The 25,944-nt window shown below is 44.7% G+C and overlaps 1 protein-coding gene across 3 annotated transcripts in view; it reads left to right on the forward strand.

Moving 5' to 3' along the window:
• The window catches only part of EXOC4 (exocyst complex component 4), a 294,852-nt gene that overhangs the window by 41,688 nt on the left and 227,220 nt on the right, over positions 1-25,944 (forward strand). For all 3 annotated transcript variants that reach the window (XM_032106112.1, XM_032106115.1, XM_032106116.1), the window contains 2 exons: positions 7,081-7,324; positions 11,742-11,919. In XM_032106112.1, coding sequence (XP_031962003.1) covers positions 7,081-7,324; positions 11,742-11,919 — 422 coding nt within the window. The remainder of the gene's footprint in view (positions 1-7,080; positions 7,325-11,741; positions 11,920-25,944) is intronic.

The following is a 25,944-nucleotide window of genomic DNA, read 5'->3' on the forward strand; positions in this document are numbered from 1 at the left end:
ATCTTTGTATTGTTTCAGAAGATTAATAAGTGGGGTTGTCCTTGATGAATAATACAGAAGTGACCTACAGCCTCTTCCCCCCTTTCAAACCTGATTATTTCAGTATTCCTCAAATGCAGAGACTCTTTCCTTCTCTTCTCAGCCATATTAATTCCTTTGTCCTTTTGTTTCTAGTTTTGTCGAAGTTGCCTCAGAGATTCTTCCATTTGATTACTCTTATCTTCTGCTCCTGTAGGGGCTTTGTTCTTCAGCTCTGCTCCTGCCAGGCTGGCTGCTCTTGGAGCCTGGGGCTGTTCTTCTGTGTCCTGGAGGTTTGTGAGGAGTCACAAACTTTCAGAGCTGGAAACTGCAGCTTGGTCACTCGAAAGCTGGAAGAGAAGAACCGTATGAAAGTTCTGAGGGAAAAACTTCAGCATTCCTGTTCTACTCTGTGATCAGTGAGAAGTTCAGTTCAGTTTTCCTACAAAAGATCACAGGATTTTGAGGAATTGAGAAAATAAACCACAAAAACATGAATCCCAGCTTTACTACTGGAAATAGAATGGTTTGGGTTGGAAGGCACCTAAAAGACCATCTACTTCCAGTCCCTCTAAATGTTAAAATACTTCTTTTATAATGATTTGTAGAGTGTCTGCTATTTTCCCCCCTGAAATATTGGTCCTCTCTAGAGTAAAAAACCCAAAAGGTCTGAAGTCATGGAGCTGATGGGGAATAGAGCAGGAGATGCCCCTTATGATCCTGTTTTTGCAGATCTCCTCTTGCTCTTCACGCCCAACGCACCAGAAAATCTCTTCCTTGGCTCCTCCTTGTGCTCTGTATCTTCACTCAGTGAAGTGCTGGGCAAGTGTCCCTCAGCCTGGCAAAGATGTGGATTCTAACAGAAAACATTTGATCAGCATGAAATATGCATATGGTTCTGCTTCAAGTGCACAATGTACTTATGTAGATTTTTTCAGTGTAATTTTATTTAAAAGTAGCCTTTTCCAGGACTGCACAAGTACCAGAGAATTTAAAACTTATGTGTATGCATAAGAAAAGCTGTTTCTACCTTTAGTCTCTTAAGTTCTTTGGCTTTTTATTGATAAACCAAAGTGGCTGTGCATATTAATGGATGTCATTCTAAAGCACTCGCTCATTCATCCCATCCCAGCAAAAATGCCAAAATTTGGAGTCCTTCCTGCACTCCCTTCCCGGAGGAGAGGTTACTTTGTGCTGTAGAATCTTTATAAGGAAATTAAAGCTGTTCCTGCCACACATAAAATAAACAAACCCTTCAGTAATGCTCACCTGAGGATTGGAGATGTGGCAGTTCACCAGTAACACTTTCCCTTCATGCCGGTTCAGAGAAATAAATTCACTTTTAAATTATATTTCTCTGCTTGAACTTTCTGTACTCCGAAGGGTATTTCGGAAGGTTCCTGCTTTGCCAGGCTCTTCCTGGAACTCTAACATGTGCTCGCCTGATTCACAGCAACCACAAAAATGCCTTTTCCTGGGAAATTTGCGATAATACTTCTTAGAAATCCAGCAGAGGATGAGCTGGTAGTGACAATAAATACTGCTGTGGGTGGCATATGTAGATTTTATGCTGAATTGTTAATTTATTTCAGTGATATTTTGGTTTTGAGCACTGGGAGAAAAATGGAGTTTTGAGGGCCAGGCAGTGTGGTGGTCCTAAGGTCAGGTCCAGGTACTGCTCCTGGCTCTCTTTCTTCAAGAACCAGGGACTTCTGTGTAGGTGACAACATTTGGATACCTTCAAACCTGCTCCTGCAAAATCCCTGCAGGAGCCAGAGCTTGGAATGTCCAATTCTCAAGGTGAATCTAAAACATGCCATTGTGCTACCTCATAGTCACAGGTGCTTCTACTTCAAACGAGCTCAGTAAATCTTCAGAAGATTTCTTCTCTTCTTATGAACCTCACCTGAGGATCTGACACCAGCTGGCTGATTTGCCTTTATCATTTGTTCTTAAAATTTAATGATCTGGGGATGTGTTTGGAGGAGGGAAAGGGGAAAAAAAAAATCAAGGAGATTTTAGATCCATGTGGTGAAAGCCAGGAGAGTAACACATAATTGCTGTTTCTGTATAATTTCATCCATTGTTCTGTGTACAGTCCAACATCAGATATTTGCCTACAGTGCGCTTATATTTTTATATGGAGACTTGATTTTCATGCTTTTATTGATTAGGAGGATTTTGAAGTGGCTTTCTTTAGGATTTGGTAGCAAAGCAGAGCAGAACATTCCCAAAATCTTCAAGGACCCGTTTCTGCAGGAGCTGCCCCTTTGTTGCTCCATGCACGGGTCAGAACAAGGATTCAGCACCAGGAATTAGCAAGTGATGTTCCTTCAAATCTGAAATTACGCCTTTGGGCCACCAGGAACTCCTGTGCTTTTCTCTGGAAGGATTGAAGGTACAAAGGATATCACCAGAAGGACATAGATCATGGAAAATAGTACATTAAATTTTACTAGATTCCCATAAAAGCCCGTGGATAATGAAACCTTCAGTAATGAGGAGCAGCAAATTTTGGCCGTTCACTGGAATGAAAAACAAGACCCAAGAGCCTTTTTTTCAGCTGCTTTGCTTAAATGAGTTCCCAAAGTTGGCTTTTTGGGGATCAGACTGGAGCTATTAAAAAACTGCTTGCAGCAGGTTGGTTCCTTGGGAAAAGACAACACTGAGCAAATGAGTTCCAGCTGGAACAGATGTTTTTGTAGGGCATCATCACAGCAGGAATCAGGGAAGCTCCCCCCTCTGGGACTCCAGAGGTGGGGGAATCAGTGGTGCACATGGTTCAGCTTTTAGGGGTTTAATCCACGGCTCAACTTTTGCCTGCCTCAACACAGAGTTGTGCATTTTCAGATGAAAAATGGTTTGGTGATGAAAAATTTGTGAAAATGGCTGCAAATTTATTCGAGAATGTGGCAAAATCATCATTCCTTTAAGCTGTTGTGTTAGGAGGCTTTTTGATAAAGATGTATTTAACTCCTCTGCTTCACAAGAGGTTTGCAGACTTGGTTAGGACAAGAGGATCAGCCCAGTCAGAGTGGGTTTAGGAAAGGCAAGCCCTGCTTGGCCAACCTGATCTTCTGTGGACAAAGTGACCCCCTTGGAGCATGAGGGAAAGGCTGTGGATGTGTCAGGTCTACCTGGACTTTAGTAAAGCCTTTGTTTCCCAAAACATTCTCCTGGAGAAAGCTGTTTGACATCTTTGTCAGTGACCTGGATGAGGGCACCCTCAGCGGTGACACTGTGGCTTGGGTGGGAGTTGATCTGCTGGAGGGTGGAAAAGCTCTGCAGAGCTCTTGGGTGGATCCTATCTCCCCCATGGACCCGTGAGTGTCCAAGTGGTGGGGACTGACCATTCCCCTTGGATTCTGGGGCTTCATTCTGCTCCCCATCCCTGCCTTCCCCTGGGCACCCCGAGAACAACTGGTGTTGCTGTTAAAGACAGAGAAGGCATTTGGCACCTCAGGCTCTTCCTTTTGGCACTATTTCCACCACATCCAGCAAAGGATGGAGATTCTCCCTGGCCCACCTTTGCTTGCTGATGTATTTATGGAAACATTTTTATTGTCCTTTATAGCAGTGACCAGGTTTAGTTCTAGCTGGGCTTTGGCCCTTCTCATGTTCTCCCTTCACAACCTCACAACATCCTTCTATTCCTCCTGGGCTGCCTTCTGCTTCTTCCAAAGGCCAGAAACTCTCCTTTTCCCCTGAATTCCAGTCAAAGCTCTCTGTCCAGCCAGGTTGGTTTTCTTCCTACCTGCTCATCCCTTGGCTCATGGGGACAGCCTGCTCCTGTGCCTTTAGGATTTCCTTCCTGGAGGATGTCCAGCCTTCCTGGGCTCCTCTACCCCCAAGGAGAGGCTCCCAAGGGAGTCTCAGCCAGGCTCCTGGACAAGCCCAAGTCTGCCTTCCAGCAGTCCAGGGTGGCAGATCTGCTCTCCCATCTCCTTCCTTCCAAGAATCAAAGCTAGGAATAACTTCTTGATCCCAAAGAATAACAAAGTTATTCATATTCCCAGTTTAGGAGTAAATGCAGACAAAGCTCTCACTTCTGAGAGCTGATCTCTAGGGACAGCTTTCCTCACCCATGGACTCCTCTGCCCACAGGGAGCAGCATGTGGGGCTGCAGTTTTCCGGGTGAACTCCTTAGTAAATGCCTGTGTCCTTTAATGCCTTCCTGGAAGAGGAAAGGGACAGGAGGAGCTCCTTCTTGGGCCAAAGCTTTGTGGTCAAACAGCCCCTTGATGACATTAAATGGCAGGAGAGGGCGTTTGAAGTGTTGAAGACACAAGAAAAGAACACCCTCAGTTACCCAGGGTTGGGATCTTGTCAGATCTCGCAGATAAATGGGCCCCCAGAGCTACCCAGGGCTCCTGTTTAATGTGCAGGGAACACACTGAAAACAGGTTTCCCACTGTTTCATCAAACAACCAGATCTAACAGAGCTTCCAGACCTGTGTGCAGCTCCCAGATATCGAATTGCTCACTCTGCTCTTGTTTGTAAGAGATGTAAATCAATGTCCTTCCTGTTTGAGGGTGCTGGAAATTGGTTTGCTCTTTTGAAAATGGAAGAGTGTTTGTCTCAGTGTGCTGGCAGAGTTCTCAGCAAGATTGCTGCTTTTACTCCTCTTAAATGCTGTCCTCACATTTGGCTACAGCTCCATTTCCTCCCTTTGGGGTGTTCATTGTGTGATATTAAGAATAATTTACAAGCTGCCTACAAAGGGCTGCAGCCTCATAACAGGGACCTGGTCTCTGAGAGGCTGCTTAGGCTGGGAAATATCTGCATTGAACTCAGAGAAACAAGATATTTAGGGGTTTTTTTTAAAAAGAATAGGTTAAACCTTTCTTCCTGTAGCATTTCCAGTGCTGTCTGTTCACAGCTCATTTTCTGTGTCTGTGCTTGAGTTTTGCTGTGGGCTTTGGAGAATAACAAATAACAATAACAGCGTGGGCAGAGACCAGGACTGCAGCCACAAAGGGCTTTGCAGCTCCGTGGGATGAAAGGTCTGTGATGGAGCAGAGCTTTGAGCAGGAATAGGTTTGCATCCAGTTGTTAAATTCCAATTGGTGTTTGAAATGTCTTTATATTAGCCTTGCTGGTTTTGCTGCTTTTTTTTTTTTTTTTTTTTTTTAAATAAATGCATTCTGGGCGTTTCTAGTTACTTGTTCTGTAACTTGCTCACATTTAATTGAGAAAAGTGTTTGTGAGAGAGAAAAAAGCACTGTTTGATCTTCCTTGATGTTCGTCATCATGGGACCATGGAATGGTTTGGAGTTGGAGGGGTCTTTTTAAAGCTCATCCAGTTCAAGCCCCCTGCCATGGGCAGGGACACCTCCCACTGTCCCAGGCTGCTCCCAGCCCCAATGTCCAGCCTGGCCTTGGGCACTGCCAGGGATCCAGGGGATCTCTGGGAATTCCATTCCAGCCCCTCCCCACCCTCCCAGCCAGCAATTCCCAATTCCCAATCTCCCATCCAGCCCTGCCCTCTGGCACTGGGAAGCCATTCCCTGCCTCCTGGCCCTCCATGCCTTGGCCCCAGTCCCTCTGCAGCTCTCCTGGAGCCCCTTTAGGTGCTGCAAGGGGCTCCAAGGTCTCCCTGGATCCTTCCCTTCTCCAGGTGAGCACCCCCAGCTCTCCCAGCCTGGCTCCAGAGCAGGATCCACTCTCACCTCGCTCTCCCCTGGTGCTCTGTGTTCACATGTGAGACCATGTGTGCAGTGAGCTTGGTTTGATACAGAGGTGCAGAGTTTGGGATCACATTGCTGGAAAAAAGGAGCCTCTTGATTGACTGAGCCTGAGGCTGGTGTAAACTTGGCACTGAGAGGAGGGTTAATCATTTATCATGATTTCATTTATAAACTGGCACCATCCTTGGGCCATTGTTTTCTTGATCTTGCCCTGACTTAGTGCTGCTGCTGCTCCTCTGTTCAGAGTCCCAGCTTCAGACAGCTCCCTGTGACGTGCCATCCCTCACTCCTGCCATGTTCCTTACGTCCTTCTGCTGGATCTTTTGACATTTCTTCAGCTTCTTGGAAAAGTTCTGAAGTAAAAAAAATCTGTCGAGGAGTTGAAACCATGGGAGTCATCTGTCACCCACCAGCCTTTTCAGAGCTCAGCCCCAGTCAGTTGGAACAGCCTTTGGGTTTTAATTTTGATCCAAGGATCTGGCGTGGTGCATGGCACAGGGTGGCTGTAGATCTTCCAGCATGCTTTTAATTCAGTTTGCCTTGAAGACACTTACTTCACAGAAGTGTTTAAATATATTTATTAAATGTTTCACCCAGTCTTTAACAGAGCCACGCTTTTGTTGGTGCTGGGTGTTATCTGTAAATTAAGAAATGTTGCTTAATGAACCTACTTAAAACAAGCAGAGTCTCTCTTGCTTTCCCATCCCCTGTCGCTTAGCAACAGGATTTCTCCCTGTGCAATCCCTGTTACTTCAAGACCATGTCTGCAGTATCCTCTCTAATTCTTCTCACTTTTCCCTTCTAGAAGCCTTGCTGGAAGATTTGAGTAACTTCATCAACCCCTTGACAGACGTAATAAAGCAGAAAAAGATAAAATCAAACAATCAGTCACTTCGGCAGCATAAACTTTGCTGAATTCATCAGCAGTCTCTTAAGCTTGATACTGTTTGTAATGAAAATTCCTCTCTGGTGAAGGAAATAGCAAGGAAAAACAGCTGGGGATGAAACTGAGGGGGTTTTAGCTCCTTGAAACACATTCAAGGGATTTGTAGGGATATTGTACTTTCCCATTTATGAGTATGTTAGTTGTACCAGACTTCCTCTGTTTCCTAACACGGAATTTACACCATGAATTGTTCCTAAATCAATCCAGTGTGCAGGCTGCTGTATTTATGTCTAGGGAAGCCCCCAAGCAAACAGAAATATCCACGGCTTTCCCCCCAAAATCCAAGTGTTTCTGGTTTCCTTTTATCCTTGGTTGCTTCACGTGCTGGGAGTTCTGTGAAGCCAGAGGAGTTCTCGTGCTTCTTCAGGGTGCTGATGTTGGGTTTAATGGTTTAAATCTGGGATTAAGCCTTTTTAAATCCATTGCAGTGCGAGACTCAAGCCTTCTGGAAATCAAAGAAGACACGGACCTGGATCCAGAGGAGAACAGCACTGTCTTCATGGGAATACTCATCAAAGGGCTGGCCAAGCTGAAGAAAATCCCAGAAACGGTGAAAGCCATCCAGGATCGCTTGGAACAGGAGCTCAAGCAGATTGTGAAGCGCTCCACCACTCAGGTGGCTGACAATGGTTACCAGAGAGGGGAGAATATTTCCCAGGAAAATCAGCCTAGGTAAGGATATTTCAACTGGCAGCCCTTGATTGCTGCAAAAAAAGTCCTAATTGATAATAAGACTTGAAATGAGAAAATTCAGCTCGGTGATTTCGACTGTAGCAGAGTCCAATTAAGCTGATGCAGGTGCAAAGCTTTGAAATCATGTATGGAACTAATTATACCACAAATGTATGGCCAAGTCTCTAATTGTTTTGCGGCCCCATTGACGTTAATAGCAAGGTGTGGAAGCCAACTGAGCACTGTGTTTGTGCTGCTCCTCAGAATTCACTGGAACTGGCCTTTGGAAAAAAAAAAAGTATTCCAGTAGGAATCCCTTCAAGCTGAAATACTCATCTGTGGCACTCCACATTGTCGTGATCATTGTCCAAAGGGAATTGATGACAGAAAAGTAAAGAGTGTGTCTTCATTATGTGTAATATTTGTAGTGGGAAATCGCTCCCAAGGAAAACATTAGCTTGATAAAGACTTCTTTTTTAATTCCTCTCATTAGCACTGCTGTGGAAACAATTATGTTTTGAAGAATTTGTAGAGTTACAGTGCTGATAACTCAGTGAAAATGAGCTTTTTTTAGGTGGGTCAGAAGGCAGAATTTTAGTTTCTGATGCCAAGAGTGTAGCATATTCTTGATACTTGTTTTATGAATCACTCTGGAGAGGTTGTGTGGCTCCTGGTTGTCTGTTGGAATTGATAAATTGGATCAGATCATATATCAATGCCATTAACCTGCCCAGAGGGTTGAGTAAGGCACAGAAAGGTTTAATGGGTTTTGGCATCTGTAGGAGACTGAGAGCCTTAAGATGCTCATATTCTAGAGCCATGGAAAGTGTCTTGAATTCTTGTTGAATACAGAGGTAATTAGAACCGGTTCTAAACCTAAATCACAAGTGAAGTTTACAGCAAGCAGGTGAATTAATTTGTATTGAAAAGAATAAATTACAGTACAGAAGGGTGTACCCGCCCCTTAAATTAGCTTCAGGTTTAAATCAAAGCTCAGAGACTTTCCTGCTGTCAGGGGGGAGATAAATCTCAACAACAAGGCCCTGCTGCTTCAACAGAGCTCTGTAAGACCCCAGATTTGAGCACAATGCAGTGCCCAGAACTGCTGAAGTGTTCATTAGGCTGTCAGGTGATCCTTGAAGTCCCTTCCAACCTGAACCATTCTGACTGAGGATGAGGCTGATGACCTACTTGGGGAAATTTTGGTGTAATTCCTTTTGAGACCCCATGCAACAATTATTTAGAGTCCCTCCTGTTGTACAAGAGAGAAATGATTCGTACAACCTGGCCAGAAAAGCTGCAGGACTGATAACAGCCACTGCTGATCTCATTCTTAGTTTTTAAATTTAACTCTCTTTTCCTTCCTTCTGTAGTCAGCTTTCCCATGTAGTTTTCTGCAGCCACCTTTTACACTTGTGTATAAAAATACAGTTAATTACTGCCAAGTTTTTAAACTCAAGATGTTTCTGGTTTGTGATGACTCTAAAGCAATCGGCTCCCAGAGAGTAATGCTGTCTCTCGTGCACCTTTGGGTGCTCTCTCAGATCCTCAGAGCTTCAGGAAGGGCAGGAGCAGGTTCCAGGTAGTTCCTTGTCCCTGGGAGAAGATAACTTTGAAAACTTTGCCTGAATCTCACCACATTTTAGCTGAGCTCAGCTTTAAGTGGACCATTTTAAAGTCCAGGAAAACCATCTAACATTTTTAGATCTCTGTGCTTGAAAGAAGTTTGTGCATAAAGGCTTAAATATAGGAATTGCTGCTGCTTTATCCTTGATTAGCGGCTCATTAGTCACACCTTTGTGTTTAGAAGTCCTTATCTGGGGTTGTGGGGGGCAAAGTGTCCCAGAAGAGGCCGTGCTGAGTTACCTTGGGGTGCTGCCACACAAACCTTTGGGGCTGTCCTCAATTTCGGAAGAGTTTGGACTCCAGAATAACAATGTGGATGGATGCCTACTTGAGGGACAGATTTATGGGACATTTTGGTAAGGAAATATTCAAAATCCAGTCCAAAAAGAGATGGGGCGTTGACAATTTTGCTCCTAAATCCTATCACTTGGATTCCATGTGCTTTTCCCTACATGTCCATATTATATTTTGACTTTTGACCTCATCTCCAGGCTTTGAAATAACCACAGGAATTATGTCCAGGCCACCCCTCTGACCAGGCACAGACATCATCGCTGCTGGAACGCCTGAATTGTCATTAATGTCCTTGCTCAGGTGGCAGCAGTCACTGTGCATCACTTCATTCCCATTATTGCCTGGACACTGGAAGTCCCTTCTGGGTGTGTGTCACTGTCCCCAGCACATTTCCCCTCTCTCTGGGTGCAGGGGTTACGGGGTGGCTGTGACAAATTGCCTGAGCCAGGCTCCTGTCATTGCGTGTCCCTGTTCAGCTGAGGGCACTCGCTGCTCCAACCCCATCCAGGTCAGATGATCTGATGGGTTTTGTCTCGTTGCCTGTGCCTCTTTTGGGTCACCTTCTTTCCAAAATGACCTGACAGATCTATAGGACTTTCAGAGAAAGGAAAAATTAAGATAAGAGGTGCTGGCTAAGCTGAAAACAGGGAGATAAGGAAAATGGACTGGGGTGGCAGCTGCTGACAGTGGAGTGTGGATCTGGGGGGTTTCGTGTCCATCAGTCTGGAATGTGGGAGTAGGGAGACACTGGAATTTCGAACAAAAGGATCTGATCAGTGTAATATTGTTTTAGTAATGGCTCCATAAACAAGTTGGTAATGTGAGGTCAGGCTCGTTTAGTGAGAATAAAGTGAATTTGTCCAACTCTCCGGGTAGTTCAGTTCTGCACAACTGCTCTTTGCTGGGCCAGCAAGGAGGTGTAGGGATACCTGAGCTCTTGCTTGCCATGGGATGTTGCTGGAAGTTGGGCTGGCACTGATAACATTTTCTCAGTGGTAGGGAATTAATTTGGTTCTGTAATGTCAGTTCTTTAGCATTTGCTGCTATCCTGAAATATGGAGAAAAGGGCTAAAGTTTATTGGGTTTTGTTTACATAGGTGTCTTGGTTCCAGTGGCTCTTTATTTTTGAGTCGAGGAGGGCACAAATTTATTCAAGAGAGCTGGAGCCAGGCTGGGAGAGCTGGGAATGTTCCCCTGGAGAGGAGAAGGCTCCAGGGAGAGCTGAGAGCCCCTTGCAGGGCCTAAAGGGGCTCCAGGAGAGCTGCAGAGGGACTGGGGCCAAGGCATGGAGGGCCAGGAGCCAGGGAATGGCTTCCCAGTGCCAGAGGGCAGGGCTGGATGGGAGACTGGGAATTGGGAATTGCTGGCTGGGAGGGTGGGCAGGGGCTGGGATGGAATTCCCAGAGCAGCTGGGGCTGCCCCTGGATCCCTGGAAGTGTCCAAGGCCAGGCTGGACACTGGGGCTTGGAGCAGCCTGGGATGGTGCAAAGGAACGATCTTGAGGGTCTCCCCAAACCCATTCCCTGTTTCTGTGAACACTGAAGTGTGCTGGAGAAGGAGTGGGAGCAGCTCCAGCTCCAGCTCCGCTGCCGATCCTGTGTCCTGCCCTGGGGATCGCAGCTTCTGCTGGGCAGACTCAGAGCATGTGGTGGCTCCAAAGCTGCTGCAGGAAATGTGATGGAGCCTGTCTGTCAGAGCTAGAAGTGCCTAACATATGGATTTGGGAAGTGTTATCGTCACGTTTTGGTGGGGTTACGTGGGGACTGGAGTTGCTCATTAAACGGCAGTGAACTCCATCGGAATTTTTCTGTTCTCAAATGGTAGAAAGTGGGATGGCATTGCCTCGTCACAAACTGTTCAGGACCTTGCAAAAGTGCTTTAATTACGATAATTGGGCAGTAAGGAACCATAGGAGCAGGTACAGAGCAGTACATTTAGATGAGGTTATAACTATAACCAGTACAGCAGTAAAATCATGGTAAGTGATGAGGGCTGATATTTTAGGTTTCTGCTATGTCCTGTTGTTTGAAACCTGCCATAGTATTTTAATAAGTCAAAAAGAATTCCTTTTATCCTGTTTGTGTGGGTAAGTCAGTTTTTCTTACCCTGAGACTTGTGTTTTCTTCTGGGGGAAGAGCCAGGTTGTTTCCCTCCTTGCCTGCAGCCCTACCTGGAATCTCACAATGGTGTCTAATACTATGTTAGTCCAATTTAATTACTGTGGAGTTATTAATGGGTTTATCTTCCCTGTAGCCCCAAGTAGGACACTTTAAAAATGGGCAGTGCTGGTAGAAGGAAGGGAATGAGGAGAAAAATCCTCAGGAGTGTTCAGGTACCAAGCCTGAGCTGAAACCATGAGTCCACAGAGGGTTTGAAGCCAGGTGACCTCAGCATGTCACAAAACAGGACGCAAAACCACAGTCCCCTGTCCCACTGCTCTGATGTGTGCCTGTGGAATGTTCCAGAAGCTGAGCAGAGCTGTTCCCGTGCTTCCCAGGTTGCTGCTGGAGCTGCTGGAGCTGCTCTTTGACAAGTTCAACGCCGTGGCCGCCGCGCACTCGGTGGTGCTGGGCCACCTGCAGCAGACAGTGGCCTCCCCCTGCAGCCAGTACGACGGGGAGATCAAGCTCTACGACATGGTGGATGTGTGGGTGAAGATCCAGGATGTCCTGCAGGTAAGAATCCCTCATGTTGGCAGCCTTTATAATCGTGCCAGTAAATGCCTGTCATGCTTGAGATTCAGCAGTGCTGGAATTTGTCTTGATTTGTTGGTAAGTGGCCACATTTACAACAGATTGTAAAACTCCAAAGAGCTTAAATATCAGCAAGAAAAATCCCGTGCATTCATCCTTATGGTGTTTGGAAAGGTTGATTCCTTTTGCCTACCAAGTGATTTATCAGCAGCTTTCAAAGTGACATTTTTGTTCTGTGTTACCATGTCATGCCTGTCTTATAAAGTGTCACAGCTCTAATGGCTTGTCTTCTGCTGTCATCATGGCTGGGTTATAGGCAGCTGAGACACTTGCTGCCAGCGTGTTTTCAGCAAACTCTTGTTTGATTCTTCCTCTTAACTGCAAAAGACTAAAGCTGTACCTTGCTTAGGCTTTGTTCGGGTGCCGTGCCTCTCACCTGGGGATCTGAGGCTCTCTCAAGCAGCAGAGCTCTCATCTGTCACATGTCTGTTCTCTCCTTCTTGCTGTGAGGCTCACACATGTTTATTAGATTGATTGATTTATTTGGGGATTACCTTTTTACACAGTGCACAGATGTAGAACTTCATGTGGGATGTGATAGAGGAGGTCAAAGAAGTGAGCCAGGCATTATTTATAGGAGGTGGAAGGATTCATGGTGGTCATTCCAGCTCTGGGCCGGTGATGGAAAATGTTCTCTGCCTCCTGCCCGAACTCACTTCTTCAGTTTTGGGCTGGTTTGTAGCTGCTGCTCTGCAGGATTGCTTGGCTGTGCAGTGATGCAGTTTGTTTGCTTACACAAAACATCCCAACTGTGTGCATGGTATGAATTTAAATACTTGCACATGATCAATGTAAGGTGTGGGCCCTCAATCCCCTCCACTGACTCCTCACCCACATATTTGTCTTTCTAGAGGAATTATTATTAAAGAAATCTTGATCACTTTTCTCCATGACACAAACTTCCACCTCCCTTCAATACTGTTCTTGCAAAAATTTGCTTGGGAATGTCCAGCCAGTGGTTCATGATGGGTTTTCTAAACAAAAGGATGTCACAGAATTGAAATGGGAATAAAGAAGTGTAGAATAAAAGGGAAGAATTAAATTTAAGGACATGTGGAATGGGTTTGGAATGGAGAATCTGCAGCCACCTTCCTGTGATCCATGAGGTCCACAAAAACTTTAAGCTTTGAGTTCTGCAGACTTTGCTCCAGAAAGACAAAAGCTTGGAGTAAGAATCCTCCCAAGATTTTTTCCTTCAGTGTAGCAGAACATCAAGGCTGGATATTCCCATCCTCCGTGGGAGTTTGGGATGGTTTCAGTCCTGGTGTGTGGTGAAACTTGGAGTGATTTCTATTGGCTGTTCCTGAACAACGTTGATGGAACTTGAAGCCTGTGGAGGTGTGAGCAGTGAGGAGTGAAAGTGTTTCTGTGCTGGGGAGACAATGTCTGACCAAGATGTCTGGAAAAGATGTGCCAAGAAAAACACAACAACCCACCTGAAAAGGTTTCATTGCTCTTGGGTGTTGGGGGGAGTCAGAAAAGCTTCCAAAAGAGCTTTTACAATGCATAAAAGCAACACTTTAAGATCCATAATCTCTTGCTGGTTTATGGTAAGAGATGAGCATTGACTGGCATGAAAGGGAGGAAATGCTGCATTTCTTTGTTCAAAATCTTGTGGGTGTTTGTACCTCAGTTCCACTCAAGTGGCTTAAAATGTTTTTACCTTAGAGTTGAAGAAAACCTTTGATCCCAAAGCCTGAATTATTTCTAGCCTGCTTTTCTGAATAAGGATAATTTTTGGAGAGGAGATCTTATGTCTGCAGCAGCGGGAGCAGAAAACTCAGTTTTAAAAGTGTTTAAAGCTGTTGGGGGAGGCTGAAAACTTGGAGGAAGTGGTTCAGGGAAGTGATAGAATTCCTTCAAATCCTAATGAATGGAATTCCATCCCCACAGCAGAACAGTATCACACGGGTGCAGTTCACAGGGATAACGTTCTGGACGGGTGCATTGTGCATCTCTGCGTGTGAAATTTGGGACAGCAGGGTTATCTCTGCATGTCTGTACAAAACAATGGCAGCTCGTGGTGGGCTGGAAATGGGGTTTTGTGGGCAGTGAGTTGTTTTCTGCAGCTCGTTCTTGGAGCTGGATTTCTGAAAGCTCCCTAATAACTGCACCAGGCACTGTGGTGTAGGGTGAGAGGTGGCTCAGCCCTGCGCAGTGTTGAGGTACAGAACATGCAGATATTAAATGACCTTCTCTGAGAATGGAGGAATAACACAGAAGACAGAGTGACCTTTTCCAGTTGGTAGTGGAGTGCTAGAAAACAAACAAACAAAAATAAGCAGTTTGTCAAAATATTAGAGCAGCCTTGTTCAGGAAAACACCATTTGAAGTGATTTCCTTGTCCCAGAGCCAGCGTAGTCCGTGGTCATGGTGGTCCATCAACAGGAGAGGAGTGAAAGTTGTTTTAAGTTTTAACTCAGCATTTTGTGTGGAGCTAATCGAGCTCTTCAGTGCACGAGTGGGTGGAACATCCTCCTGACCAGCCTCAGTACTGTAGGATCAGGGGTTTGGCTGGAGAGAACTGGGAGCTGTGTTCCAGCAGCCATGTGCTGACGTGAGTGATTGGGTCAGGATAAAGCACTGAGGGAATTCTGAGGTTCTCTGGGACAATTCAGTGTCTGTGCTGGACCATACAGGGCTGTTGGAATGAGTCCAGAGGAGCCCCTCTGCTCTGTACCAGGCTGGGAGAGCTGGGGGTGTTCCCCTGGAGAAGGGAAGGCTCCAGGGAGAGCTGCGAGCCCCTTGCAGGGCCTAAAGGGGCTCCAGGAGAGCTGCAGAGGGACTGGGGCCAAGGCCTGGAGGGACAGGAGCCAGGGCAGTGGTGCAGGACCCTGCTGCAGGAGAAGCTACTAAAGACTTGTCCTGTTGGTGACATGACCTGTTAACAGCTCAGGCTGCAGCTGTTTGCCTCCAAGGAGGAGATCATCTCTCCTTCCTTAGTGCTGGAATTTGTAGCTGATGATTCTCAATTTTTTAAGGGTCTATATTTTTCATCCTCCCACAGAAGAGAGGGAAAATCACACGTATGCTCTGGGACATAAATCTTCAGCGGGCTCTCTGGTGGGCTGTCTACTGAGAAGACACTGACAACTAATATGTTCCTTTTTTGGGGATTTTCTGTCTAATGCTTTCCTGTGTTTTCCAAAATTGGTGTCATTTAGCAGCCCAAACATTGCTGAAAACATAAGGAAACTGGGGAAGGAGGAACTGAAGCCTCCTCTCTGCCCACACACTCCTGTTGTGCTACTGCAGAGCTGGAGATTTCAGACACTGTGCATTGAGAAACCTCTCTTAAGGATGCTCCACCATCCTCGTATCTTTCCTGAAAAACAGGAATGGCATTTGATGGAGGGAGCAGGGAAATGGGGTCATTTTGTGTCTCACAGCTGGGTCTGGCGTAAGTGATCTTGCAGAAACGCTGCATTTAAAATGCGTTTGCTGTGTCACACTTGTCCAGGAGTCCTGGGAGAGCACTTGGAGATGCATTTCAGGGCTCTGCTGCAGGAACCTGAGTCCCTCTCTGGTTTTTAAGCAAATTAATGGCATAAAATACTGGTTCCCTTCGGCACGCAGGCGAGCAGGGGAAAGCCCCTGCAGTTCAGCAGTCTCAGTTACTCGATGGGAAAGGTGTGGGGAGGTTTCAGCTCCATCCCAGCCTCTGCCAGCTGTGCTGTCATCCCAGTGCTTCCTTTTCCACAGCCCAGGATGTTTTCTTTGCTCTGGCAGCGCTGCTCATTCTCCTGTCAGGAATCTAATTTGAGGGAGCTGATTTGGCCAAGGGTTTGCTGCTGGCTGCTTTTTCTGCTCACTCAGGTCCCTGAACTGTGGCAGGGCTGGCACAGGAGCAGGCGAGAGAGGGAATAAACCCTGGAAAAGGAAAGGGGAAGGGTTTTTTCCTGGCAAGGGAAGGGTTTTTCTATCAGCTGAAGCTGTTCCATGGCGCTGCTCATGGAGAACCCAAGGGGTTTTTGCTGGGTGGCTCAGCACAGGTCTGAACCTTCGCATCTAAAAGCTGAATGAACTGTTTGTGGCACAGTTGATGCTTAGAAAGTAAAATCAGCTCCTTGCATGAGAGCCATAAATCCTGGTTGGAATGCCAGAGCAGTATCTGAAATTGCTGTTGCCTTTAGGAAGTTCACCGGGTGATGTTTTGAACCTGAAGCAGTTGTTTTTCACTAAGTGTCTCCACAGATATTTAATGGCTTTGTGGTCATCCTCCAAATAATGGGCCTGACAGTCTTTGTGGTTCTTTTTAAATGGTCTTAAGTGTGTGGAACTGCTGCCCTTGGACTCCTGACTGGTTTGTTTCATCAATGCTCATCTCACCGAGAGAACATTGGTCATAAAAGGGATTTGTCTGCAGCTTTAAAAAATACAGTTTCACTCAGTCTCTAGCAGGAGAAAGTGAGGAGGGAGAATTCCACTCCTCAGAATGCTTACATTTAAAAATGGAATTTAAATAATTAGAGTAGGTCACTTGATCCTTTTTTCTCCTCCTGTTATTTGAAGTGAGCTCAGCACATGCAGGAATAAATCCAGCAGGGTGTTACAGTGTTTTCTGCAAATATGTGCTGCTAAGAGCATGAGAATTTCTGGGGAGGTTCATGGTCCAGGAAGAGTTTCATCTTTCTGGATCTAGGAAGGCACCAGCTGATTTTGCAGGAAGGTATTTCTTTAAATTTTGGCCTTGCCAAGAAGGTTTGTAATGTCCTGCCTTCCCTCTCTATTAAAATGTTTCATAGATTTGCTCCAATTTGCCTGAAAATTGAGGTTTTCTTGCAATTTCAAACAGCAAATGAGTTGGTACCTTTCTCAAGCTCTTAAGAAGATGCACTTGGAATTTGGGGTGATGGAAATGACCTTGATAAAGGTGAAAAAACATGTCAGGAAGTGCAGAGACATCTCATGCAATCCACAGGAGATGGCAATGGCATCCTGAAAAACAAAGAATATGAAGTAGAAATGCCCCAGATCGATCTGTTTTCTCTTTGACTGGATGATCCAGGCTGAGCTGTGTTCAGAACTAACTGAATTATGTGGTAACAGGTACCTGGACGAGCTCCAGAGCTGAGCTGGCTACAGACATTGGATTATTTTCTTTCCCAGGAATGGACCTTGTTAACTGAGCTGTGCCATATTTTATATTAAATTCTGTTAGCAGGGTGACAGAGCAGAATTTTTCTCCAATACTCCTGCATTAGCAACTTTTGTTTGGAGACTTTTTTTATCCTGGAGCTGTTGATCCAGTGCATTTCATAAACACTCAACATTTATGCTGAAGTTCGAAAGAATAAAAATTATTTGTTTGAGCAGCGCACAGACACTTGTTCAGTTCAGTGCAGAGGAGGTCAATGAGCTTTTGGGTGACTTTAAAAAAATATATTAACTCCTGTAATGAAATATTTGCAGGTTTATGAGCAAGGAAAAAATTCATCATCTTTTTTCCATGCTGTAGAGCATCAAGCTGCTCTGAACTTCATTTAAGGTGGATTTTCCTTTTAATTGTTGATCACATTTAGTTATTTTATAGTTTTAAAGGGGTTTTGGAGTCTCTGGCTAAATATTCAAGTAATTAAATCCATGTGAGTTAAAAGTATCTTCAACTGTCTGCTGAAGGTGCTGAAAAAGGTGCCCAAATTCTTGAAGAGAGAAATAATTTCACAAAGCTGTTTGGTGGAGTTGTGAAAGTCAAAGTCAGCTCTGCTGGGTGTTAGGCTGAGAGGAAAAGGTTGGGAATACAGGATAGGGAATGACATGTTCCCTACTTTGATATTTGGCAGCTGGCACGAAACCTGTGCCTTGTGAACCCTGGGCCATCATTAAATTCTTTTTAATTGATACAACTTGAGAAAACAGAGTTTTTTCCAGTTTTTTTCCCAGTGATGCCACTTGGAAGCCTTTCTCTCCCAAGTTGGAATATTCTCTGACAAGGACTGAGAGGGGTGTGAAGTGACCATCACACCTGATGTGTGTCTGTATTTCCAGCAGGAATCGGAGTTTTGGAAGTAAAGGATGCAGAATTCCCAGCCTGTACAGGGCTTGGTAACCTTCATCCTCTTGGAGCTGATCAATAATGGGATGATGTGGAAGAAATGGAAACTCTGCTGAGGATTTGTGCCATATCTTTTATTTTAACCATTTTTGAACAGTTTTGTCAGCTCTGATGTGGATTTTTTTTCCCGTTTTCTGTCGGTGTCTGCTGCACTTCATCCCCGCTGTCAGCTGGAATTAGGAGGTGCTACAAGGAGTTCATCAGCATTTGTGGCCCTGTTTGACAGGACTACAAAACTTCTCTTTTGATGTGCTGAGCTCACGCTCTGTCCCTGTGTGAGTGGCTTTAACAGCAGCGACACGTTCCCTTCGCAGCACCATCAAACCACTGTGAAAGGAAAAAGGCCAAAAACTCCTCATGTCTTCCCTGCAGGACTCCTCCTCTGCCAGCAGAGCAGAGGGATCCATGCAGGCAAATTCCTGCTAATGGGAGAGAGGAGCTGATCTCCAAGGGAAATGTTTGGAAATTGTTTTGCTTAAAAGCCTTTCTGCTCCTGTGCTGTTCTTCTTGTGCTTCCCATGCATGACATTTGCAAAATACTAAGGTAGAATCTTATTTTTTCCTGAGCTTTTCCAGCTTTTGCTGTTTCTCTTCAGATAGGAAATCTCTGCTTTTATTTTGGGGGGGCCTGAAGGCTTTTTTTTTGTTGTTGTTATGTAGGAAACTACAGAATTGCATCAGCCAAAATTTTCTCACAGAATGGTTTGGCTTGGAAAGGATCTTCAAGATCATCTCATTCTAACCCTGTGCCATGGGCAGGGACACCTCCCACTATCCCACGTTGCTCCATGCCCCATCCAACCTTCGTGTGCAAGCTTTGGTGTTTTATTTTGTACTTTTTTTATGGTTATGCTGACCAGCTGCCTTTTGAAGTGGTTTTATTTTGCAAATATCCTTTGGTGGGTTTTGAGCAGTAGCTCATTGTGTTTCTATGTGCACAAGGGCTTCAGTAGATAAAACAAAGATAATAAATGATGGATAATAAAGACTTGAGTTGGGATGTGATTCTTGAGGGCAGGTCCGTCACTGCCAGGGCACATTGAAAAAAATATTTAAGCACATAATCATCCTTGAAACCTTTTTCTTAATTACTTTATATTCATTTTTTGGCCTGAGCCATATTTGCTGTACCAAGTTTTAGCCACTCGGCTTCCAAATATCTCATGGAAATGTGTCTGTACAAGCCAGCAGCAAGTGGCTGATGATTCACTGGTGTTCTCTGGGCTGAGAGAGGCTGCACAGCTCCAAGCCTGCCTGTTCTGAGGGAAATGACAAACTCCCAATTCATGTTGGGAACAACCAATCCCCCTCCACCCCCAAACCCTTCTGTTCCGCTCAGCGGTGTTCTGGTAATGGCTCTGTGGGTTCAGCATTCTTGGACGTCTAAATGCACTTAAAACTCCATTTATTTGTCACAAATAAACTGGGGAGAAGCTGCTTTCCCTCTGTTCTCATGGCTGGAATAGAAAATCTGGATTGCATTTCATCCCTCTGTTAGATTGTCCTTCCTTTGTGGGAAGTGCCAATATGACATCGGCAGACTCTGGAATGATTTTTAAATTTCTTTATTAATATTTTATTTCTTTATAAATGTTCTGTTTTCCTCTTTTTTTTAAGTGAACCAAAAAGACTTTCAAAAATCTGAACTAAAATAAAAGATTAAATTTGTTTCATCTCACTAATTTTTTTTTTGGTTGGTTTTACATGCTTTTAGATTGGAGGATTTTTCCTAATTGGAGAATCACGGAATGGTTTGAGTTGGAAAGGATCTAGAATGAGATGAGCTTCAAGACCCCTTCCAACCCAAGCCATCCTGTGATTCTAGAACAGGAAAGACGCTTATCTGTCAAAATACAGAATATAAGTACAAAAACAACAGCAGGATTTACCATCATGTTCCTTGTTGGTTGTAATCAAACCACTGCAGAGGAATCACTGTGTCCGTGCTAGGAGCCATGAAAACCCATTTCCACCTGGGAAAAGGGGGACAAGAGGGGATCAGGTAATTAAGTGTGGCCTGTACACAGTGATTCTACTCTCGGTGTGTAATTAAATGCCTTGGAAAGCTCTTTGGGGTCTTCATTTACTGGCAGAGGCCGAAGAACTGTGGCTGTGGGTGTGCCCTGGGTGAAGCTGGGAGCTGCAACCTGATTAAATGAACACCAGTGTTGCATTGTTCATCCATTCTTTGCAGTCAGAAAAGCTGGACTTCCTCTGCTTTGCATTTGCTTGGAAAAAAACCCCAAAATATTAAAGAGCAGCACCAGCAGAGAAGGAAAAATCCCTGGTGCTCCCCTCTGTGGGCCTGGTGCTTTTATTGAGTGGAGCTTTGCCCTTTATTTTTATTTTTCCAGAGCCTTGCAATGTCACTGATCACTTCTTGCCGCTGTTCCTGTGGGTGAAATGTTGTTTTCCAGAGCTTTTCTCGTGGACAGTGTGGTGGTGGTGCCCACTATTCCCAGTGCCGTGTTGACTGAGGGGCCCTGTAAAGTGCTATAAAAATAATTCCCAGACTGTTAACTCAGGCCTTGTTTTTCTGCAGTTTCTGGTGAACCGTCCTATGAATTTCTGTGATGGATGAGGCTTTCCAAAAGAGCCAAAGGCATTTAGGATCTAACTCCCTTGGCAATCTAGTGGGAATTGGACAACTAATTACTTCGGATTCTTTGGAAAATCCCAGATCTAATTTTTTATTATAATAACATGGTTGTAGAGGAAGGTAAACCTCCAAGAAAAATAACATTTAGTGTAATTTTTGATTTTTTTTAATAGGCAGGAGAGCTGTTTTTCTGGCCACTTCTCTTGTGTTGAACCTCCTTTGGAAAAGGCTTGGAGCAGGAGCTTGGATGGATGGCCTGGGTGCCGCCTTTTCCAAGGGCTAACCTGAGGTGAAAACACGAGCAGGACTCTTGTCTGATTCACTCCAATTGCACAGAGGTTAATTGTGTCATTAATTTTCTCTCTCAGGCTTAAGCAGTTGGAATTTGCTGCCCGTGACAGGGAGAATAATCCAAATTAGTTACACCTCCCAGCAGGTCAGTAAATAAATAAATCAGAGTGGTCCCTTAAGCGTAATATCCAAAATCTGTCTGGTTTTACTGACAAAGGACACTGGAACAAGCCAGCAGATTTATACTCAGTTATCTGGGACACAATAAAAGGACGGTCTCACTTTATTACAGTGATTTGGTGCTCATTCCCCTGCTGCTTCATCAGGGTGTCACATGCCTGGTGCCCTGTTAGAAAAACTGCATTTTCCAGCCCCTTTTCCTGCCAGAGTGATAAATGATGGTGCCTCTGAATTGTTCCTCTCATGATAATTTGCTTTAATTCACAAGGGTGACTTTCCCTTAGAGCCCATCTTGGTCCTGGGGTGGAAAAATGAAGACGTTCCCAGAGATTCTGTGGACGTGACAGCTGTGGTGGAGAATGCTCTGAAAAGTTTGTGATCTCTCAGAAAAAGTGATGCTGATTCTTCCCTGTTAAAAATCACAGATCCTGGCTTTGAGTAGAGATCTGCAATGCAAGGGGATTGCAGCTTTCCCACAGGACACTTTCTTTCCAGTGGGACCAGTTTTAAGGTGTTGGTTTGTGAGGGTTCATCTCTGCCTGGTCCACACTGATTTTTCAGTGTCCTGCCTGCCTTGCAGTTCTTCAGTGCTCACCAGCACTGCTTGGGCACTTGGAAAACAGAGATTTGAAAGTATTTCTCAGGAAATCTGCACTTTTGCCTTCACACTCAGAGGATTCTTAAAAAAACCCAAGGATTCCAAGGGGAGGTGCATTTGTGAAAATAATGCATGGGATTTTTTTCAGTGCATGGTGAGGTTTTGGTTCTGATTTTGATGTGGGGACAGGCCAAAACCCTGGAAAACATCACACTGCAAGCAAAATTTGAGCATCCTGATTCAGCTTTTTAGTGGGAAGCAGGATTGCAGGAGAGAAAATTCCATCCCTGCCTTCATGTGTGGTTCAGGACAGGGGTGTCACACCAGCAACTCGTTAACGCTTTGCCTGAAGCAGAACTGTGACTCTCTTTATGTTAATTATTAATTTGTCATTTTCAAATCTCAGTATTTGGAGCTGTTTGGAAGGATGAGGGGGTTGGAACTAGTTGATCTTTAAGGTCTCTTCCCAACCCATTTAGTGGTTTTATCATCTCTGTGCAACAGGTGCCTCAGTGCATCTGGGTTTATGCAGATCAGAGGATGTGATTTGTAGGAATTTGTACAGTCAGCCTTCCCTTAATAGCAACCTGTGTGATTCCTCTAATTCTCTGAGGTTGCAGGTTGCATAAAGCAGGTTAGAATTTGATCCTCATATTCCCAAATCCCGCTTTCCTTAGCAATGATTCTTTCAGCATAATGTTCTTTGGTTTAATATTCTTCAGAGACTGAGTTTGAGTGATGTTCTTTGTTACTCGTGCTTCATATCTGCTGTTTTGCCTCTGCTGCCTGTGCTTTATCTCTTAACTGTGTTTTCTGAGAACTAGCCAGATGTTAATCTGAATTTTTGCACTGACAACCTGAAATGTGTTCTGTGCTCCAGCAGCAGCAGGATTTCCTCGTGCTCACGGTCCATCCAAACACGCTTTGACATTGGCTGCAAAGTCACTTGGACGAAAATCCCAACATCAAACACGGAGTGAAGGGATTCTGCAGCTGCAGGGGACACAGAGATTTTATGAAATTTGTCTCCAAGGTCACCAAAATGTGCTCTGCCTTCCGAGGAGTCTTTATTGTCGCCTTGGGTGGGTCATTCCTTGTGTGCTGCTCAGCCCCCTGGGAGGTGCCAGCATTGGCATTTTCTGGGAGTGCTTTTTTAAGGCCAAGGGTTCAAATTGAAGGTTTGGTTAAACATTCTTCTCTTTTACGTTTCGTTTTGTTGTGAGCTGTAAAATTACCGATTTCCTTAAAGATCAAGTTGAAGGTTCACAGATTAATTGATGGTCTAAAACCAGCCTGCTGTGACATTTCCTCATGGCCTGTGTAGGATTATTGTGTGATCTGGTAGGGAATTGTTCTTTTGGATGCATAATTTTGTGCTGTATTCGTGATCTTGAGGGCTTTTGGCTTTATTTTGAAAGGTGGTGTAGAAGGAATGTGAATCCCTTTGACATTTCCAAGCTACAGCCCCCTCAAAATTGTAACTCAGTGTCTGCTAAAGGAGTAAATGCTGGAGAACAGGAGCAGCATAGTGAGAAATACATCCAGGGTAGGGCAATAGAGTTAAATTTAGGCGGAATTCATTAATTTAGGGGTTTGGTTTTTTTCTATTTGAGGAACAGACATGTGGCTTCTTCTGTATTGAACAGGGGGCTCTTCTGCACCCCGACCTTCCCTGTCATCCAGTGCCCATGAATTCCTGAAAATGTCCTTATCATTTCACTGTAGTCTTGGCTGAGGTATTGGAAAGGCAAAACTTCCTGAAGGTGTGGAGAGTATTTAAAATACCTTCACGAGCAGAGAACTGAAATTTGTGGAGTTTTTTGGGTGTCATCATGCGCTCAAAAAGGCTCTTTGTGATATTGAAAATGTGGTTGCAGGGGTTGTTGTTCCTTTTAAGCTTCACAGTGCCACGTTTGGGGTTTTTTGGGATGTTGTGTTTATGTGGCATTAAGGAAGGGGAAAGAAAGCAATGGTTTGTCCATTATAGAGGAAAGATTGATCATTCTGGGGTGGATGTGGGGTGAATGTGAATGTTTTAGATGCACTGCGTTGTAATTGATTTGTATTTGTGGGGGTTTTTTGCCTTGCTAAATAGTCAGGGTTTCAAAATAGTCCCAGCACCTCAGGAAGATCCTGATGATGCTGGCATTTATGCACCTGCTTAATTTGGGTTTGCAAGGGAGGCCAGCAAGGCTGCCTGGGAGGCTTCAGCAATGTGCTGACGTGGCAGGACAGAGCCTGGTGCACTTAATGAATCTGAAATCATTTCCACCACGTATTTGCTGAACCTCAGCTTATTTTTGCAATCCTGAAAAGGGTTCATTAATTGCTGGGAGCCTGACCATCCCTCTGGACAAAGGAAGTTGGGGCCAAATTAGGGGTTCTCTTAAGCAGAGCTGACTTCTTCATTTTGATCCTCACCAGAGTGGCCCTGGGTAGTTGTGTTTGTTTCAAAGGAGACTTTGAGTTGAAAACATTTTTTTTTTTTTGCTTTATCTGCCTCATTCTGTATCTGAATTTTTACAGATTCATAGAATGGGTGATTTTGGCACACACTAAGTTTTGAGCCTTCTCTGCTCCAGGCTGTCCCCTGTGCTGGACACTCCAGGTGTGGCCTCTCCACTCACCCAAACTCTTGCTGGTTTCTCCCTCAGCTTCTGAACCACCCCATCGTTGGATTAGGATCACTTTTGTTGGGATAATCTGTTCATATTTTAGTGATTTCCCTATCCATGGTACTGTGTTTCACTCTAGGGTGAGCTTGTGCTCTATAAATATTCATTCAAGTTGTAAATACAACTTGTACAACTCAATGTTGCTGCTTTCCTGCACAGATTGAAAACATCTTGGATTTAAATGTTGTTTTCTTTTGGATCTCAGGTCCTGTAATGCCCTCTCAGATCTATGTTCTCTTGTGATCTGGCTGATGGAACAAGCTGTGTTATTTTGGAGTGTCAGATGGAGGCAGAGGCTGTTCAGGAGCTGTTTTGTTGCTTGCCTGGTGTGTTTTCCTCATTCCCCAAACGCCCATCTTCCCTGAATTTACTGCTCTGCTCCTTCCTTACTGCTGCATTATTGTCTGCAATGCTTCCTATTGATTTTGTGTGTTGGGGATGATTTCCTTTGCTGAGCGCAGTTGTGAGGAATTGGAAGTCATTTGTTCAGAGAAGGTTTTGGGCTTCCTAAGATCTAGAAGATTGTTTAAAATCTCTTCTGTAGCCTAATTTGAGGAGGCTTGATATTCTTGTTTGGGGAGTTGTTGTTTTATTAAGGCCACTTGGTGCATTCCTGTCTCTATGGTTGGCTTTGTTTTCAGCCAGCAGGAAAAGCTGTTTCATTTATGTTTAAAAAATCTTACATTATGAATTAAATTTCATATTCCATTTTGGGGTTCTCCAAACTGTTTACTGAGAGCAAAACAGCAAAAAATTCAATTTAGTCACTGTCAGATCAGTCTTGTGCAGACTTGAGGGAAAAGGAGCATTTTGAGGTGGATAGAGAGATTTATTTCCAGTATTGCCCTGCAAGTTGTGAGTTGTTGAGAGAAGTGAATAATCCACGTGCCATAATCTGTCAGAACTGGAACAGGTTCTCGCAAAATCTTTTATTTCTAGGATTGAGCCAAGAGTTTAGAAATTACCTGTTCCTATCTGATGTTCAGGCTGGGTTTTCCCGTGCCTGAATTTGCACGTGTCGGGGTCTCAGGGCTGTCAGGGAGGTTTGATCTATGGTGTGGGGAGTGCCCTGGCCCCGATCCAGAGGAGCAATTAATGGGATGGGCTGATGGAGGGACCCTTCCCAGGCTGGAAGTGGTGCCTGAGTGCTTTGCTGGCTCCTGGCCAGGCTGCCCAGCACCCTGCAAGATATAGGCAATATTTTTATAATAAATGACAAGTCCAGCCTTTCCAGAAGGTGGTGGGAGCTCATTCCTATCTCTTTCCTGGGAAGCAGCCCAGCCTGACTCTCCCAAGGTTCAGAGTGTGTTCTATGGAATATCAAGTGTGTTTTATTGAGTATCTCTGGCACTTCTGGACCAGGAGGATAAGGAAATAAAGTTGTCATTTGTATTCTGCTGTTTGTCACCCTGCAGACGGGGGGATCTGGGGATAACAGTTCATTATTTACTTAACAAAACCTGTCACGTTGGGGATTAAAAATGTCATTTCTCAAGAAGTGGAGGGGTTGGGTGTATTGCTGGAGCCAGACACCTGTGTCAGTGCTGTT

Source organism: Corvus moneduloides, chromosome 4 (assembly GCF_009650955.1).
Source record: "Corvus moneduloides isolate bCorMon1 chromosome 4, bCorMon1.pri, whole genome shotgun sequence".
Classification (NCBI taxonomy): Eukaryota; Metazoa; Chordata; class Aves; order Passeriformes; family Corvidae; genus Corvus; species Corvus moneduloides.